Consider the following 16,426-nt stretch of genomic DNA (forward strand, 5'->3'; position numbering starts at 1 on the left):
TTCCAGGTGGGATACTAGGATGTTGTGTGTAAGACGTGGAAACCGCATGTTGGTTCAGAGGGTGAAATAGAAAATGGTCTTGTTTATGTCAAAATGCTCTGCATATTCCAGACATTAACCAATTGTTAAACTGTAAATGCTGTACACTGCCTAGATTCGCTTGTACAGGAGTATGTTTGCAACTGCATTCGTGGTAATTGAACTCTGTAATTTCCCTTCAGTTCCTATAGCGGGCCCAAATCTACACCTCACCCCTCAAATATTATTGTTCTATTGCAAATACATTTGTTCAATCCGCTTAGAAAAATAGAGATCCGTTCATTATTCTGCATTGGACATCATTCTGTCGCCGTTTAAAGACATATTGAAGTGTGATCAAAAACATTTTTGTCCTCATGTATATTAATTACTGGACAAGGCAATTGTGATATTTCAAAAGAAGAAGAACTCTGAAGGCAACAAATATTTGGACACATCGTTCCAGGAGATGGAATGAGCGAGATAAAAGTCCACATCAATGGAAAAATAAAATCCCAGTGCATTTTTAACTTACAGCGTTTACTCTCGGCAATGTTTGTAGGTTAAGAACAGCATCTAAACAAAACAAAACACAATAACAAATGGATTGATGTTTAAATACTTAGAGCATTTCCCTCTTTTATTAAAGAGTTTTATTCCTATGGAGGTTTTGTTTATCATCATATGGATGGGACACCATCTCCACACTCAATAGTGGGAACTAGCTGGCCATTGACAACTACCAATGGGTATTTGACTATCCACTAGGAAGTGAATGCACCTCCTATGCTGAGCTTCCCTTCTCAATTCCTCGGTTTCTCCAGGAAGTGGATGGGTTGGCTGAGGTTTCTCTCGACATGGGCAGTAGATTTTCACTGTATGACTTGATGTTTCTCGGATTATCGCTGATGCAGCGATAGCTTGCCTAATCTAGAGTTGTCCTGTGATCTCAATGAGTGCTAAACTCTCGATTGCTGAATATTAATGCATTTTTATCCATGATAATAACTTTAGCTATTTGAATAAGGAAACACTTGATTCCGAAATATTTACATCATACAGGCACGTTGCTACCTCTCTACAAAATCTTACTTGCTGTTGTTAAAATGTTGTCATCCTTTTTGTTCAATCTTTTCTCATTACAATAACCGTTGTGATCCTTTATTCTGGAAACTTTATATGTAAATGTCTCACACTGTTGTTACACCATCTAACCACGGGTGGCACTACAACGCATTAAACGTTACTGGAGAAGAAGTTCGATGCTACTCCTAACCCAATGTGTTAGCTTCACATCTTTGAAAGGGCTTTGCTATTTAACATTAAATAACAATAAAACGTGAAGTATTGTACAAAAGGGAAAGACGGCCAACATTGGAATTTAATTACATCTGTGTACCCCGGTCCAGTAATCCACTACCCGACAAGAGCAAAAAGTGGAAGGAGCGCACGTCAACCCATGCAGCCCACCAACCCACCCCTTCAACCACCGTCTGCCCCACCTTTGACAGAGCGTGTAGTCACCTGAGAACTAATTTTTAGTGTGGAAGCAAGTCATCCTCGGTTCCGACTGACACCCTAAGAAGATGACCCTGCAATGCTGCACTTGAAGACTCTACTTAGCCCGGACTCCACATGCCTATTGCACTGCGAATTCGATGAGCAATACCATACAAATCTTTTGTGCTCTTTATAAATCGCACTTCCGATTGTAATTAGTTGCTTCACATTGCTCATGATAAATTCCTCTGCTTGATTCACTTGTAGAATCAAAATCTGCGACAGAAATTTGGCATACTGTAATTACATCTATCCACCAGTGGTGGCGTGGTGCAGCTTCTCAGCATGTTTGCAAAAACCTGTGATGCTTTTACCGACTCCACTTGCTTCAGCAATTGCCACCTATTACACTACTGTACTGTAAATATATAAATGTTTAAAACAATGCATGATCAGATTTCCTATTAGAAACAAATTAGCACAGTGGGTCGGAATAAAAAAGGGGTTTGTTTTACATCTATGTGCCGGGTCCAGCGACCTCTTTCCGACTATCCTCTCTGCATCTGTTGACTACACTCCCTCATCACTCCCTGTCTGAAAAATCACTTTCATTGAATGATGAAAATATATATTCAGAGTTTATTTTGATTCTTGGTCAGATTCACTAAATGATTCAGAATGATTGACAGTATATGTGATTCACAGTTGGTTTGCTAATACAATAAAATGTCTACAAACGGTTCCTAGAAATGTAACAATAATATTGTGTTCATTCCTTTTCGTTAACTGCAAGAAAAGCTAAATGCAAAGGAGAATTTTGGATGTACGAATACAAAACTGAACTTACATGTTAGGGTCTCACTGCTTTGGTCACCAGGAGGCGCTGTGTTCCTTAAAACAACATATATCGTCAATTAATCATTTTATTTTCGATGGCACAGATCATTAAATTCTTGATACAGGTATTGATTGGATTTCAGACATGGATCCCATGTTATATGTAGAAGTATCTCTCTGCCCACGTCCTGGAACATGTGTTTATCCAACTGTTCCCAGGCCAGGTTATTCCTTGTTACCCTGGAACTAATGATTAGTTTGACGTCTAGGGTGATTAATGAGGACCTATTTCCTGCTCTCACCATGTGGAGCGGCACCATTACATAGTTTGTGAATATTTCCTCCCGTTGGACAATCTTTTTGGCGAGCAGAATTTACATTGGGCTAAAAATAACAATTTGATGAAATCATCACAAACCGATTCGCGATATCGATTCAGTGAGCACAAAGAGGGATTTCATCTCTCATTGAGCTGTTGTTAATATGGGATCCCCAGATGAGAAAGGCTATAGTTTAATGAGATAATGAACAAAAACACATTTAAAGGGATGTAGTGCAGATGCAAACAAAATTACTGAAGTAAGTGAAAACTGCCTGGATTAGTGTTTGAATATGGTTGAGTTTGTGTGATTGTGTGTGTGTTTGAGTGTGTGTGTGTTTTATTATGATTGTGTGTTTGAGTGTGTGTATGTGTGTTTTAATATGTGTGTGTTTGAGTTTGAGTGTATGCTTTATTATGAGCGTATATCTGTGTCTTTCACTGAACGTATGAGAAAATATATGTGTTCTTGTGTGTGAATGTGTGTGATTATGTATACCACTCTGTGTATATATATATGTATTTGTGAGTGTATGTATGTATATACGTCTAATTGCGTGTTGGAATGTGTGCGTGAGTGTGAGTGGGGGAGTTTCTTTCTAATATGAAAAGGAAGTGAAGTATACAGGGTACAATTATTCCTGAACATCTGCATCTGAGTTTTATCTTGGCAGGTGTGGTTGTAATTGACAATTCAACAGTCAATGATCTCACCTCATTTCTCTGCTGCTTCTCCACTTCCCTGAGAAGAAAATGTAAGTGTTAGAAATCTGAGCCAAATAATGGTTTACGAAATAGCAATAAGAGTAGAGTCAATGAGCTGAAAAGGTCTTTTGGACACAGAAACCTGTGCCCCAGCACCATAACTGTCCCGACACAACCACCCAATGTTTTATGAAGGAACCCGAAGGGGGTACTTTTAAATTAACCCACCGGTGGGAAACGGTCGAATTCAGGCAGGATTTCCATTGTACACAGCGCCCATCTCCTGCTCCGCTAAACTATAATTTCATTCCATGCTGTGTTGCAGATTTTCCTCCTCCATACTCATGTACTACCCTAACCACCTCCACAACATCACCTCTCAGCCGTCTCCTTCCAGACTAAGAATACCGAGTTTTTCGATTCATTCGTTACAATGTGACACTGTGGGTTGGAATTCCACTTGACTGGTAAAGGAAAATGGGCGGTATCGCTCACTCTGCATGTTCTACACCCCGCAGGACATTCAGTTCCATACATGGGGAATACCATAAGTGGCAAATGCGATATCATCCATCTTGCACGATCAAGTAAGACACATTTGTACCCCAGTAATGCAGTTGCTCAAAATTAGCAGTAGCGTTGAGCCGCCCATTCTACGTTAAAATCTATATTCTATTGAAATCAATGATACTAAATATCGGATGGAGCAAATAACAGGTGGCTATTTAAAATACTCCCGTTATGTGCTTCCACCAAAGACGCATTTCTACCCAGGACCCTTTCTGCTTCGACCCTCGCTATTTCGCCTGTCAGTCTACGATTTCCAAATATTTACAGCCCGAGCTTATGGGTGAAGTGGGAGATGGTTGGAGGAGGTTGTCAGTACTGTGTTCATGGAGAGGCGGCAGTAAGCATGGTCTGCGTGTCTGTAATGAACGGATAATGCATGTTGATTAACCCACCTTTCTTCCAGAAGCACACACCCAACAGAACAAAGATGAGAATCAGACCCACAGCAGAGCCAACACCAGCCTCCAGCGCAAAGGATTTATCTAAGTGAGGTAAAGGGACACAGCGTAACCAAGTTAAACAACAGTTTCTACAAAAAATAGATAATCTGCAGCTTAACAGAAGCCACCGATAGGCAGTGGATCCGGAGTGAATTCCAAAGCAGAAAAAATACATAAGAAATTAAAAGGTTGATATAATATCATAGAATTGCACAGAAAAGAATGAGTCCATTTGGCCCATCGTGCCTGTGAAAGAGCTATACAAATAGTATCACACCTCTGCTCATTCCCCACAGCCCTGCATTTTGTTCTCACTTTCAAGTATATATCCGATTCACTTTGGAATGTTACTATTTAATCTGCTTCCACCTCACTTTCAGGCAGTGCATTCCAGATTACAACAACTCGCTTGTTTATTTAATAATTTTATCTCCCCTCTGTGTTTTGCCAGTGATCTTTAATCTGTGCCCTGTGGTTATCGACACTACTGCCAGTAGAATCAGTTTCTCCTTATCTGCTCTAGCGTAAACCCTCATAATTTTGAACCATTCTATTACATCTCCCCTTAACATTCTCTGCTCTAAGGAGAACGGCCTCAGATTCCCTTGTCTCTTCACATAAAATGGCATAGCATTTCCAACACTCGCGATACTTAATGTTAGCGGTTCCTTGGATTTTCACTGTTTCGAAAACGTGCCTCAAATGTTCAAAGTCGTTCTCTCCTCCTGTGTTTTTTATAATAAATGACCCGCATTAAATCAGTGCTGCAATATCAGCGAATCAGTAATAAAGTCGGCGGGGGTTTGGCATGCAGTTGACGTCACAATGCATTGGGAGAACATGACGCAGCACGAAGCTGATTCTCATTGTTCGATTGATTAGTTGCCTCGTTCATTCTTTGATTCTTTCATTGGATATTAACCGTGTTCTGGGACAAAGCGACTGTTCCCAGCTGGCGGCAAAAATATAACAGATTGCACGTAAATTAGTCAGTTTCATTCTGTAAGTTTCATTCTGGTCATTGGGTCAAAACTGCGCATGCGAGGAGAGAATGAGTTGAGCTAATTTTTTAGGTGTGGACCTTTGTCACAACATCCTGCTCTCTCCACAGACGCCGACTGAACTGTTGTATATTTCAAACAGCAGATTGTTTGTTTTGCTTATTGCTTACCAGGTTAAAATGACCTTTTGTTAAAGTCGGTAACGTGAATATTTTTTTTTCTCAACTTCCCTAGGGTTAATCTTGCACTATTATAGAATCGATGAGGAACTACAGGAGAAAGCGAGTGAATCAAACTTTTAATCGGAGTTGGAGAAGTAAAACCATCCTATGGTTAGCGCTTTAGTTCTGCCATCAGTCACGCAGTAAGTAGCAAACACTTAATGGAATAAGAGTCAAAGGGTATTCGAGCACTGGTGTAAAAGTGGGCAATGTCACATCGCCCACCTGTTCAGTCCTGTATGACGGGGTGTAAAGTGGGCAGCCTATGAGTCAACATCCAATAAGAATTTTAACATATTGATGTCATTTACATGCCAGTTTTAATCCTTAAACAGAACAACTGATGCACACTAACTATGATGCAAGCACCCCTTGTGCTGGGGTCCGATAAATACAGTGACTCTGTGAATCTCACTCACCTCCTACAGTTATATGTACAGGGTCACTCAGAGCCGATGTTAGCCGCCTTCCGCTCACATCCGCTTTGTACAGGCAGGTGTAACTTCCTCCATCGGAATGACCTATATTCCTGATGGTGAAGGTGAGAGAATTACACCCTGCAGCAGCATGCTGGACATCCGTGTGATTCGTTTCTCCATGTCTGTATAAGTAAAATGTGATGCCAGGAAGCTCCCGTGGGCTTGTACAGTTAAAGGTGACTTCTCCACCCTTCACAAGAACATTGGAATCCATTGATATATTTGGTTTGGGTAGACCTGTAATTCGAAAGGAACAAGTAGTGACCATCGATTCAAAATGCAATATAGACTTATTCTTGAGAACCAAAATATGAATGAGCTGGGCTTGTGTACACAGGGGATAACTGAAACGTTTGGAGAAGACAAGACAGTCGAAAATATAGTGAGCAGTGAGGATGATATCAACACACATCAAGGGGACATGATTCTGCTATTCCCATTTACAGTCCTCTAGACCCAGCTTTTGTTTCTTTACTGGTCCCATACCATCTCCTTTTGCATTGTACAATCAGACCTACTGTAATTTAATCTTTCCTGCCTTCCAACCTAACACAGACCTTCCCATTTGATCTTTCCTCCCTTCCCCATTTCACTGCCTCTGCATTTGCTTAAAATGTTTTATAACTCTAAGTTTTCCAGTTCTGAGGAAAGATCATCGATGTGAAACGTTAACACTGTTTCTCTCTCTACAGAGGCTGCCTGGCCTGCTGAGTATTTACAGCATGTTCTGTTTTTATTTCAGGATTACATAGAGAGACTGGTGAAATTGAGAGAAACATGGCAGATGAAATCTAATGCAGATAAGTGTGAAGTGACACAATTTCGTAGATAGAATTAAGAGGGAATGTTTAAACGAAATTGTACAATTTCAAACGTGGTGCAGGAACAGAGGGACCTGGGGTGCACATGCACAAGTCTTTGAATGTGGCGGGATAGGCTGAGGTTACATTTAAAGAAAAGCTGTATCAAACAGAGGCTTAGACTACAAAGTCAAAGAAGATATGCTAAAGCTGTAGGAATCACTGGTTAGACGCCATGTAGGAATACTGTGTCCCAGAATAGGGCACTACACTTTAGGAAGGATGTCAATGCCTTACAGATGGTGTAGAGGAGATTTACCAGAATGGTTCCAGGGAAGAGGGATTTCAGTTATGTTGAGAGACTGGAGAAGCTGTGATTGACTCGTCAGAGCAGAGAAGGTTGAGTAGAGATTTAATAGAGGTGATCAAAATCATGAAGCGTTTAGATAGATTAAATAAGGAGAACGTTTTTCCAGTGACAGCAAGGTAGGTAACCAGGGGACGCAGGTCTGATTGTACAAATCAAACTTCCTCTCCACCTTCTCTGCTCTAAGGAGAACTACCCCAGCTTCTCTACTCTATCCACGTAACTGAGGTCCGTCCTCCCTGGAATCGTCCTCGTAAATCTTCTCTGCCCTTCTCTAAGGCCTTCCAACCCTTCCTAGAGTGCGGTGCCCAGAATTAGACCCAATGCTCCAGTTGAGGCCGAGCAAGTGTTTTATAAATGTTTATTATGACATCCTTGCTTTTGTACTTTATGCTGCTATTTAAGAAGTTCAGGATCCCGTATGCTTGTATAACCGTTTTGTCAACCTGCCCTGCCACCTTCAACAATGTGTGCACAAATACCTCCAGGTTTCTCTGGTTACACATACACTTTAGCGTTGTAGCTTTTAGTTTTTTTTGTCTCCCCTCGTTCTTCGTACCAAATATATCATGTCACACTCTTCCACGTTGATATATTTCGTATTGTTACTGCATCTGTGGTAAATGAATGTAAAGAACAACAGAAATGGATTTCTGCATGTTCTTGTGCCATGAAAGGCTGGTAACTCAATAACGATTGTGACGTGTTTAATTGAAATGTTCGTATCAGCAATTGAGATTCGACAAAAAGGGAACTGATGGTTTCAAAAAGAAAATAAATCAGTTGGGGATCTTGTTCCAAAATCTGGGCTTATCGCTGAAATTACCATCTTTGATACCAGGAGAAGATATTTTCCTTTGAAATTCACATTTCTGCTAACTTAGTCGAGCCATAACCTGAATAAAAAGAGTGAACAACTCCCATAAACTGTGTGGATTTACATTTCACATCAGGCAGTGCAGAGTTGCTGGGCTGTAGGATGTGGGCTTCGCTGACAAGGCTGGCATTTAGTGCCCGAACCCAGTAGCCCTTGAGAAGATGATGGTCAGTCTTCTTCTTTAACCCATTTATGCTCCCACAATGCTGGTCGGTATGGGCTTCCAAGATTTGAGCGAGCGACGATGAAGGAACGCCAAATATATTTCCAAGTCAGGATGGTGTGTGACTTGGAGGTGGAACTAGGAGATTATGCTGTTCAGATGCTATGACTGCCACCGTCCTTTTTTATGATGGAAGTCGAGGGATTTCGAGGTGCAGACGAAATCCATTGAGTGATATGAAACCTTAAATGTACTTAAGTTAAAATATTTTGCGTATCAGGATGTTTTTGTAAATCTCATTCTGCTGTTTCGGTTATGTGACTGAGAATCTGTAATCTGACAAGGCCACCCACACTGGCGGTGCCTCGTGAGGTGACCATACATTCAGTGGAGTTAAAACTTTGGCAGGAAGAAGCCATTTGACGTTAAACATTCCACTGTGGTAGTTCCAGACATTTAGTGAGTAAAATTGGAAATCAGGGTCAGATTTTGCGTGATTTTAAGAGATAGCCGGCCGCCCCCTGTCAGAATGTGTTGTCTTCACATCGCTAAATATCCAATCTCTCAGCTCCATCAAACAGCATTCCCTCAGTACTCAGTCACAGGGACAATGGTAAACTAGCACGATAGTAGATTCCATTTAAGTCAATGGAGGGTATAATTGGGCGGAGAGTAAAATGGAAGGTCGATCCCTATCCGCCTCTTTTCCACCTGGAGGGTGTGGTTAAAGTTACCCTCCAAGTGTCGCCATGGACTGTGAGCTCATGTTTTTCGTCGGGATTGAATGCACAACATTCAGACGCAATGGAGTATAAATTCGTCTTGTACAGTAGCCTAAAGCAGGCGATAGCTCAACATCAGCACGTTTTACACATCGCCGGATTTCCATTTCAATTGCCTGCAATGGAATCAGAAATCTGTCGGGTGTGAATCGGGCGGCTGTTTCGCTTTCGCCTGTTTTACGCTAATTCCCGTGAGGAATGTCACACTATCTCCAGTAATGCCCTTTGCGGTGAGCAGGTGCACAGCGAGTGAATGCAGGGCATGTTACATGAATCCTGTCAAGAGTTGAGGAATCAGATTAAAACCTAGCCCCACTATGTATGAAAGGAGGGAGAGAGGAAACGAGGAACTACAGGCCAGTTAGCCTGACATCAGTAGTAGGGAAATAGTTCGAATCAGTTAATGAGGAAATGGTAATAGGTCACTCAGAAAATACAAATAGCATTGACAGAGTCAACACGGATTTATGAAAGTGAAATCATGTATGACAAATCTGGTGGAGTTTTTTGAAGTTGTAAATGTCAGAATTGATAAGGGGGAATCAGTGGAGGTGGTGTATTTGAATTTTCAGAAGGCATTCGATAAGGTGCCAAACACGAGGTTACTAAACAGAATTAGGGCTCATGGGATTGGGGATAATATATTTGCATGTATTGAGGATTGGTTAACGAACAGAAAACAGAGAGTTGCAATAAAAGATTCATTTTCGGGTTGGCAGGCTGTAACAAGTGGGGTTATGTAAGGATCTTTGCTTGGGCCTCAGCTTTTCACAATCTACATCAATGGTTTGGATTAGGGGACCAATTGTAATATATTCAAGTTTGCTGATGATACAGAGCTGGTGCAACTTAAGGTGCGAGGAGAATGCAAGAAGGCTTCCAGGTGATATAGACAGGCAAAGTGAGTGGGCAGGGACAGGGCAAATGGAACAGAATGTGGAGAAGTGTGAGTCTAGATCCAAGGTCCACAGTCTCAGGTTAAGGTTTCGGCCATTTAGGAATGAGATGAGGAGAAAATTTTACACTGACTGGATGATAAATCTTTGGAATTCAGTACCCCATGGGGCTGTGAAGGCTCAGTCGTTGAGTATATTCAAGACAGAGGTAGATAGATTTTTGAATATTAAGGGAATCAAGGGATATGTGGATAGTGCAGGACAGTGGAGATGCTGTAGAAGATTGCGAATGATCCTACTGAATGGCAGATCAAGCTTGAAGGGCCAAATGGCCTTTCCTGCTCCTGTGTCTTATATCCTTATGTTCTTAAAACCAATTCTGTTTTATTCCTCTCTCCAAATATTAAACCATTAATTCAGTTACAGTGATAGAAGCATGATTTTATAAACATACCAAGAGTGCTGGAAAAATACTAAAATCCTCTGCTCCCTGTCACTCACCTGCTACAGTGACCATCACAGACTCACTGCGCTGAGTTTCTAACCACCTTCCATTGACGAAGGTCCTATATTTGCACTGGTACCGCCCTCCTTGGTCAGTACTGTTAACCGGGATTGTTAAAATGTTGTCCTTTCTGACCATTTGATCAGATTGCAGGTATTGATTATCTTTGTATAAGTAGAACGATTTGCCTCGATAATCTCCGGTCACATTGCAGGTAATGGTGATCGCCTCTCCTACTACATACACCCCACTCGGTTGATCAAGTGATATCATTGGTGTAGTTAGCGGATCTGTGGTAAAATAAATATAAAGTACAATTAGAAATGGATCTGCGGATTTCCACGTGCAGTGCAAGGTTGGGAACTCATTGATGATTGTGCGGTGTTGAAGCACAGTTTCCCATCGGATACAGAGATTCCGCAATAGGGGAGTTCGGGAATTGATTATAAAAAGAGATTGACTTGCATTTCTCTAGCGCCATGCATAACCATGGGACGTCCCAAAGCAGTTTACAGCCAATTTAGTAATCTTGAAGTGTATTCGCTGTTGTTATGTGGGAAATCAAATGGTGGTGCCAAAGAACCAAAATCCGCTCAAGTTCTCGGTCCAAAGTCCGGTTTCAGGCCAGAGATTTTACTCGGGGATGCGAGCGGAACAAGGAAATGGTTGCTTTGAAATGCCCAGTGCTGTTACTTTAGCAAGGTGAAGATGAGATCAGAGAGAGTGAAAGTCTTCATTATTCCCATAGCAGCGACTGGTACCACTGCAAGTATGATACCCCCGCCAACAGAAGGCAGTGAGCAACCAATCTAAGCGAGGCTTTGAGTGTCACACTTTTGAAATAATTTAGCCGTTTTTGCGAGCACACAATTATTTTTATATATACCATTGTGGTTGTCGCTGGCATGTCCAGCAACTACTGTCAATCCCTAGTTTCCCCTCCAGAAGGTGTGGGTGGCCTTCTAATTGAACCTTAGTGAGGCCAGTGTGGTCAAAGTGCACAACAATGTAATGAATTGTAAGGGTTGGACGTACCAACGATGAAGGAACAGCGATATATGTCCAAGTCAGGATGGTGTGTGACTTGGAGGGGAACTTTGAGGCGGTGATGTTCCCATGTACCTGCTGCCCTTGTCCTTCTAGGAGGAATAGAACGCTGGTTTGGGAGGAGCAGCCGCAGAAGCCTTGGTGACTTGCTGCAGTGCATATTGTAGATGGGAAACACTGCAGCGACTTTGCGCCGGTGGTGGACAGAGTGAATGTTTAATGTGCTGCATGGTTTCCCAATCAAGTGAGCTGCGTTGTCTTGGATTGTGTCACGCTTCCTGATTTGCAGCTGCTCTCACCCAGAGATGTGGAGAGTATTCAATCACACTCTGGAGTTGTGCAAGGAGATGGTGGAAAGGCTTTGTGGAGTCAGGAGGTGAGACACTCGCCGCAGATTTCCCTGCCTCAGACCTGCTCTAGTAGCCACTGTGTTTATTTGAAGGTGAATTTGGAGTGGATGTTGTTCCCATGCACCTGCTGCCCTTGTCCTTCTGGCTGGTGGAGGTCCCGCGTAAGTGAAATGCTGACGAAATACAATGAAGAGAGAGATATGGAAACCCACAAAGTAATTCGATTAAAATATCACACATAATAGGATCATTTTGAAAGTCTTGGCACGCAGATTCTGTTCTCGGACAGAGAAACCTGTAATCTGTTATGGCCAGCCCATCTGGAAAGCTTCTTGAGCTGACACTACAATCAGTGGAGTTAAATCCCACACGCTGTGCTTTCATTGTGGCAATAAAATTTAAAGTTTAAACATGAAGTGGGACAATTTTTTGGAGGCGGATCCTTGAACATAGTGTTTATGATTCGATTTTATACACATAATTAAATGGAAAGCTTTATCAGGCAGGGCTGAAAACGGGCGGCCGAATCGCTAGCGCCCGTTTTGAGCTACCGCCCGTGACGAATTTCATCGCCTTATCTCCAGTAATGCCCTTTGTCGGTAATGGATTCACATCAATTGAACACAGGTCCAGAATTACATGAATCCTTTCGAGAATTGATCAATAGGTTCAAAACCCATTCGGTTTCTTCCTCTATCCTAATATTAAAACATTCATGTTGTTCCAATGATTAAAGCATAATTTTATAAAAATTCCAAGAGCTTGATAAAATCATACAAAATCCATTGATCCCTGTCACTCACCTGCTACAGTGACCGTCACAGACTCGCTACGATGAGATTCTAACCGTCTTCCCTTGACAGAGGTTTTATAGTGGCACTGGTACCGCCCTCCCTGGCCTTTACTGGTAACTGGGATTTTTCCAATGTTGTCCTTTCTGATATTTTGATAGGATTGTAGATATTGATTATCTTTGTAAAAGTAGAACAATTTATCTCGATAATCTTCAGTCAAGGTGCAGGAAATGGTGACCGTCTCTCCTACTACATACACCCCACTCGGTTGATCAAGAGTTATCACTGGTGTTGTTAGCGGAGCTGTGGTGAAATAAATAGAAAGTACAATTAGAAATGCATCTGGGGATTTTCATGTAAAGCGCAAGGTTGGGATCTCAATGATGATATATATCCAAGTCAGGCTGATTTGTGACTTGGAGGTGAACTTGGAGGTGGTGGTGTTCCCATGCGCCTCCTGCACTTATCCTTCTAGGTGGGAGAGGTTGCAGGTTTGGGAGGTGCTGCCGAAGAAGTCTTGGTGACTTGCTGCAGTGCAACTTGTAGATGGTAAACACTGCAGCCACTTTGTGCCAGTGGTGGATAGAGTGACTGTTTAAAGTGCTGCATAATTTGCCAATCAAGTGACCTGCTTTGTCTTGGATTGTGTCACGCTTCCTGAGTTGCAGCTGCTCTCATCCAGAGATGTGGAGAGTATTCAATCCCACTCTTGACTTGTGCAAAGAGATGGTGGAAAGGCTTTGTGGAGTCAGGAGGTGAGACACTCGCCACAGAATTCCCTGCCTCCGACCAGCTCTAGTAGTCACAGTGTTTATGTGGAGGTGAATTTGGAGTGGATGTTGCTCCCATGAGTCTGCTGCCCTTGTCGTTCTGGCTGGTGAAGGTCCCGTGGAATTGAAATACTATCGAAATGCAATGCAGGGAGAGAGATGGAAACCCACGAGATAATTAGATTAAAATATCGTGCATATCAAGATCTTATTGAAAATCTCATCACGCAGATTCTCCTGTCAGCTTGCAGAGCTTCTTGAGATGACAGTACTCTCAGTGGGGTTAAATCCCTGGCGCCGTGCTGTCATTGTGGCACTAATCGTTGATTGTTCGAACCTCTAGTGATAAACATTTTCTTAGGCGGATCCTTGAATCAGGCGGCCGCAATTTGATTTTGTACACATAATTAAATGGAAAACATAATCAGGCGGGTCATAAAATGAGCGGCAAATCGCTATCGCCCATGTAATGCTACCGCAGGCCATATGTTTCATTCTCCGATATTGTCATTATGTGAGAGACAAGCAGTGATATCCGATTGTATTACAGTGAAAAAATTGATTCTTACCCATTACCGTTACCTCCACGGTATCACTTCGGTCTGAGGTTATCTGCCGCTCTGACATTGTTCCCTTATACACACAGGAGTAATCTTCTGACCCAGTCCCCATGCTGTCCGTGATGTCAAAGATGACCGCGGATTCCCATGAATTGGCTTTGACCATTTTGATTGGATTATTTTGCCCTCCTCTGTACAAATAGAACATGCTCCCTGAATATGGAGATCGGGCTCTACAGGTAACTCTGACCATCTCCCCTCTCACAAATATTTGATCCAGAAGGTTAAGTGATATTAATGGTTTGTGAGGATGAGCTGTGAGGATAACAAGAAATCAATATCCCGCCGGGCGTGAACGGTTCTGCAATCCGCTTTTCACCCCACACTATTATACTCTCCTTGAAGTCAAATGAAAGTAATTTCCGAAAGGTTGTGACCCAATCAGCCGGCCCGATTTTACGTTGTACTGAAGTAAATTAATGGTAAAATCGGGCGGAGTGTAAATCGTGAAACCGGCCCGAAACAAGCTCTTTCCCGCTTGGTGGATTTGCTCACAATTGCCCACCATGAGCTGTAAGCTGTGAGCTGGATATAGCCAGGACAATGTAAATGACCACCGGCCAGTTTTCTGCTGAGCGAGTAAGTTTAATATCACACACAATGGAATCGGATAGCGTAAAAACGTGCAGCCGATTCACTTTCGTCTTTTTTGCTCCTCCACCCGAGACAAATTTCAGGTGCAATATCTTAGTATTGCTGTTAATAACAGTAGATGCACAGCGGTGTATTCAGGGCCATTGTTACACGGATCCTGTCAAGCTTTGAGCAATGAGATCAAAGGCCCTTCGCTTTTATTCCTTTCTCCTAACGTTAAACATTTCATTTTGGTATTGTGAATAACACATGGATTTTTGAAAATACCAAGCATGTTGCATAGACATATTAATAAACTCTGCCCCCTGTTACTCACCTACTATTGTCAGCGTAATAGCCTCACTCAGCGGGGAAAATAATTGCCTTCCATTGAAGGAGATTCCATATTGGCATTGGTACCGCCCTCTTTGGTTACGCTGTGTAATCAGGAATGTTGCAATGTTGCCCTTTGTAATGATTGGGCTAGAGGACAGCATTGGGCCATCTCTGTCAAAGTAGAAGGCTGTATTGCGATAATCTCCGGTCACAGTGCAGGTAATGGTGACCCTCTCTCCTACTACATACACCGCACTCGGTTGTTCAAGAGACATCACTGGCTTTGTTAGCGGATCTGAGGTAAAATTGACGGAAAGCACAATTAGAAATAGATCTGCGGTTGTTCATGTCATTTGTTCACTCAAAAGTGATTGTGCTACGTTGGAGGGAAGTCCTTTCATTGGGGACTGAGATTCCACAAAAGTGGAGTTCGGGACCTGATTAAAAGCAAGAGAAAACTTGCATTTATATAGCACCTTTCAGGAACTCAGCAACTCCTAAATCGCTTCACAGACAATGTAATACTTTGGAGCTCAAGTCACAGCTGAAATGTAGGAAATCAAATGGCAGAGTCAAAGAAAATAAATCAGCTTCGATTCTCTTTCCAAAGTCAGATATTAGGCCAGAAAATTTACTCTGGAATACAGGCGGAACAAGGAAAATGCTTAATTGGGCATCGCTATTTCTGCTAATTTAGCGAAGATGAACATGTGGTAAGATTACTGAACCTCCACGTTAACTCTGCGGATTCGCATTTCAAATAATGGAGTTATTTCGGTGGTCCCAAAATATTTTTGAATCATTCCAGATGAGGCCGCTGATGGTAAGGCCGTCATTTGTTCCCTATATCAAGTTGGCCTTGAGAAGATGGGGGTGGGTATTCTTCTTGATCCGACGCAATCTGTGTGGGGAAGATGCTCACACAGTGCTCCCGCAGGGAGTTCCACGGTTTAATGCAGTGAAAAATGAAGGAATTACAATATATTTCCAAGTCAGGATGGTCTGAGAGTGGGAGGGGTGCCTGGTGGTGATGGTGTTCCCATACACCTGAAGCTCTTGTCTTCTGGTTGGTGGAGGTCGCTGGTTTGGGATTGTGTAATTGTCCTCCGGAGGTCTATTACTGTCCTCCTCATTGCTCACTATATTTCCGAGTTTCCTCTCATCTGCCAACTTTGAGACGTATGATCTGTATAACCAAGTCCAGGTCATTACTATGCATCAAAAATGTATTCCCTCTTGAATGTTGCTATTGAATATGTCTCCAGCACCCTTCCAGGCTTGGCATTCCAGATCACAACATCTCGCCGTGTAACACAGTGCTCTTTAGTTCCTCTCTGGATCTTTTGCCAATGATCTTAAATCTGTGCCTTTGGTTCAGTTTCTATTTTATTTACTCTGTCGATAGCCCTTATAATTTTGAACATCTCTATTGAGCCGCCCCTTATTCTTTTCAGCT

The 16,426-nt window shown here is 42.3% G+C and overlaps 1 protein-coding gene across 2 annotated transcripts in view; it reads right to left on the bottom strand.

Moving 5' to 3' along the window:
- Positions 1-4,133: 4,133 nt before the first annotated feature.
- The window catches only part of LOC147087276 (Fc receptor-like protein 5), an 81,772-nt gene continuing 69,479 nt past the window's right edge, over positions 4,134-16,426 (bottom strand). Inside the window, exons 4-7 of one of the 2 annotated variants that reach the window (XM_085978217.1) lie at positions 12,681-12,974; positions 10,477-10,770; positions 6,031-6,327; positions 4,134-4,431 (exon numbers count right to left, since the gene is read on the bottom strand). In XM_085978217.1, the coding sequence (XP_085834343.1) occupies positions 4,271-4,431; positions 6,031-6,327; positions 10,477-10,770; positions 12,681-12,974 (1,046 nt within the window). In that variant the 3' untranslated portion in view covers positions 4,134-4,270. The remainder of the gene's footprint in view (positions 4,432-6,030; positions 6,328-10,476; positions 10,771-12,680; positions 12,975-16,426) is intronic. The other variant, XM_085978216.1, reaches the window with a different exon arrangement.

Source organism: Somniosus microcephalus, unplaced genomic scaffold (assembly GCF_052327205.1).
Source record: "Somniosus microcephalus isolate GS21.2 unplaced genomic scaffold, FLI_Smic_1.0 unresolved_chr6, whole genome shotgun sequence".
NCBI lineage: Eukaryota > Metazoa > Chordata > Chondrichthyes > Squaliformes > Somniosidae > Somniosus > Somniosus microcephalus.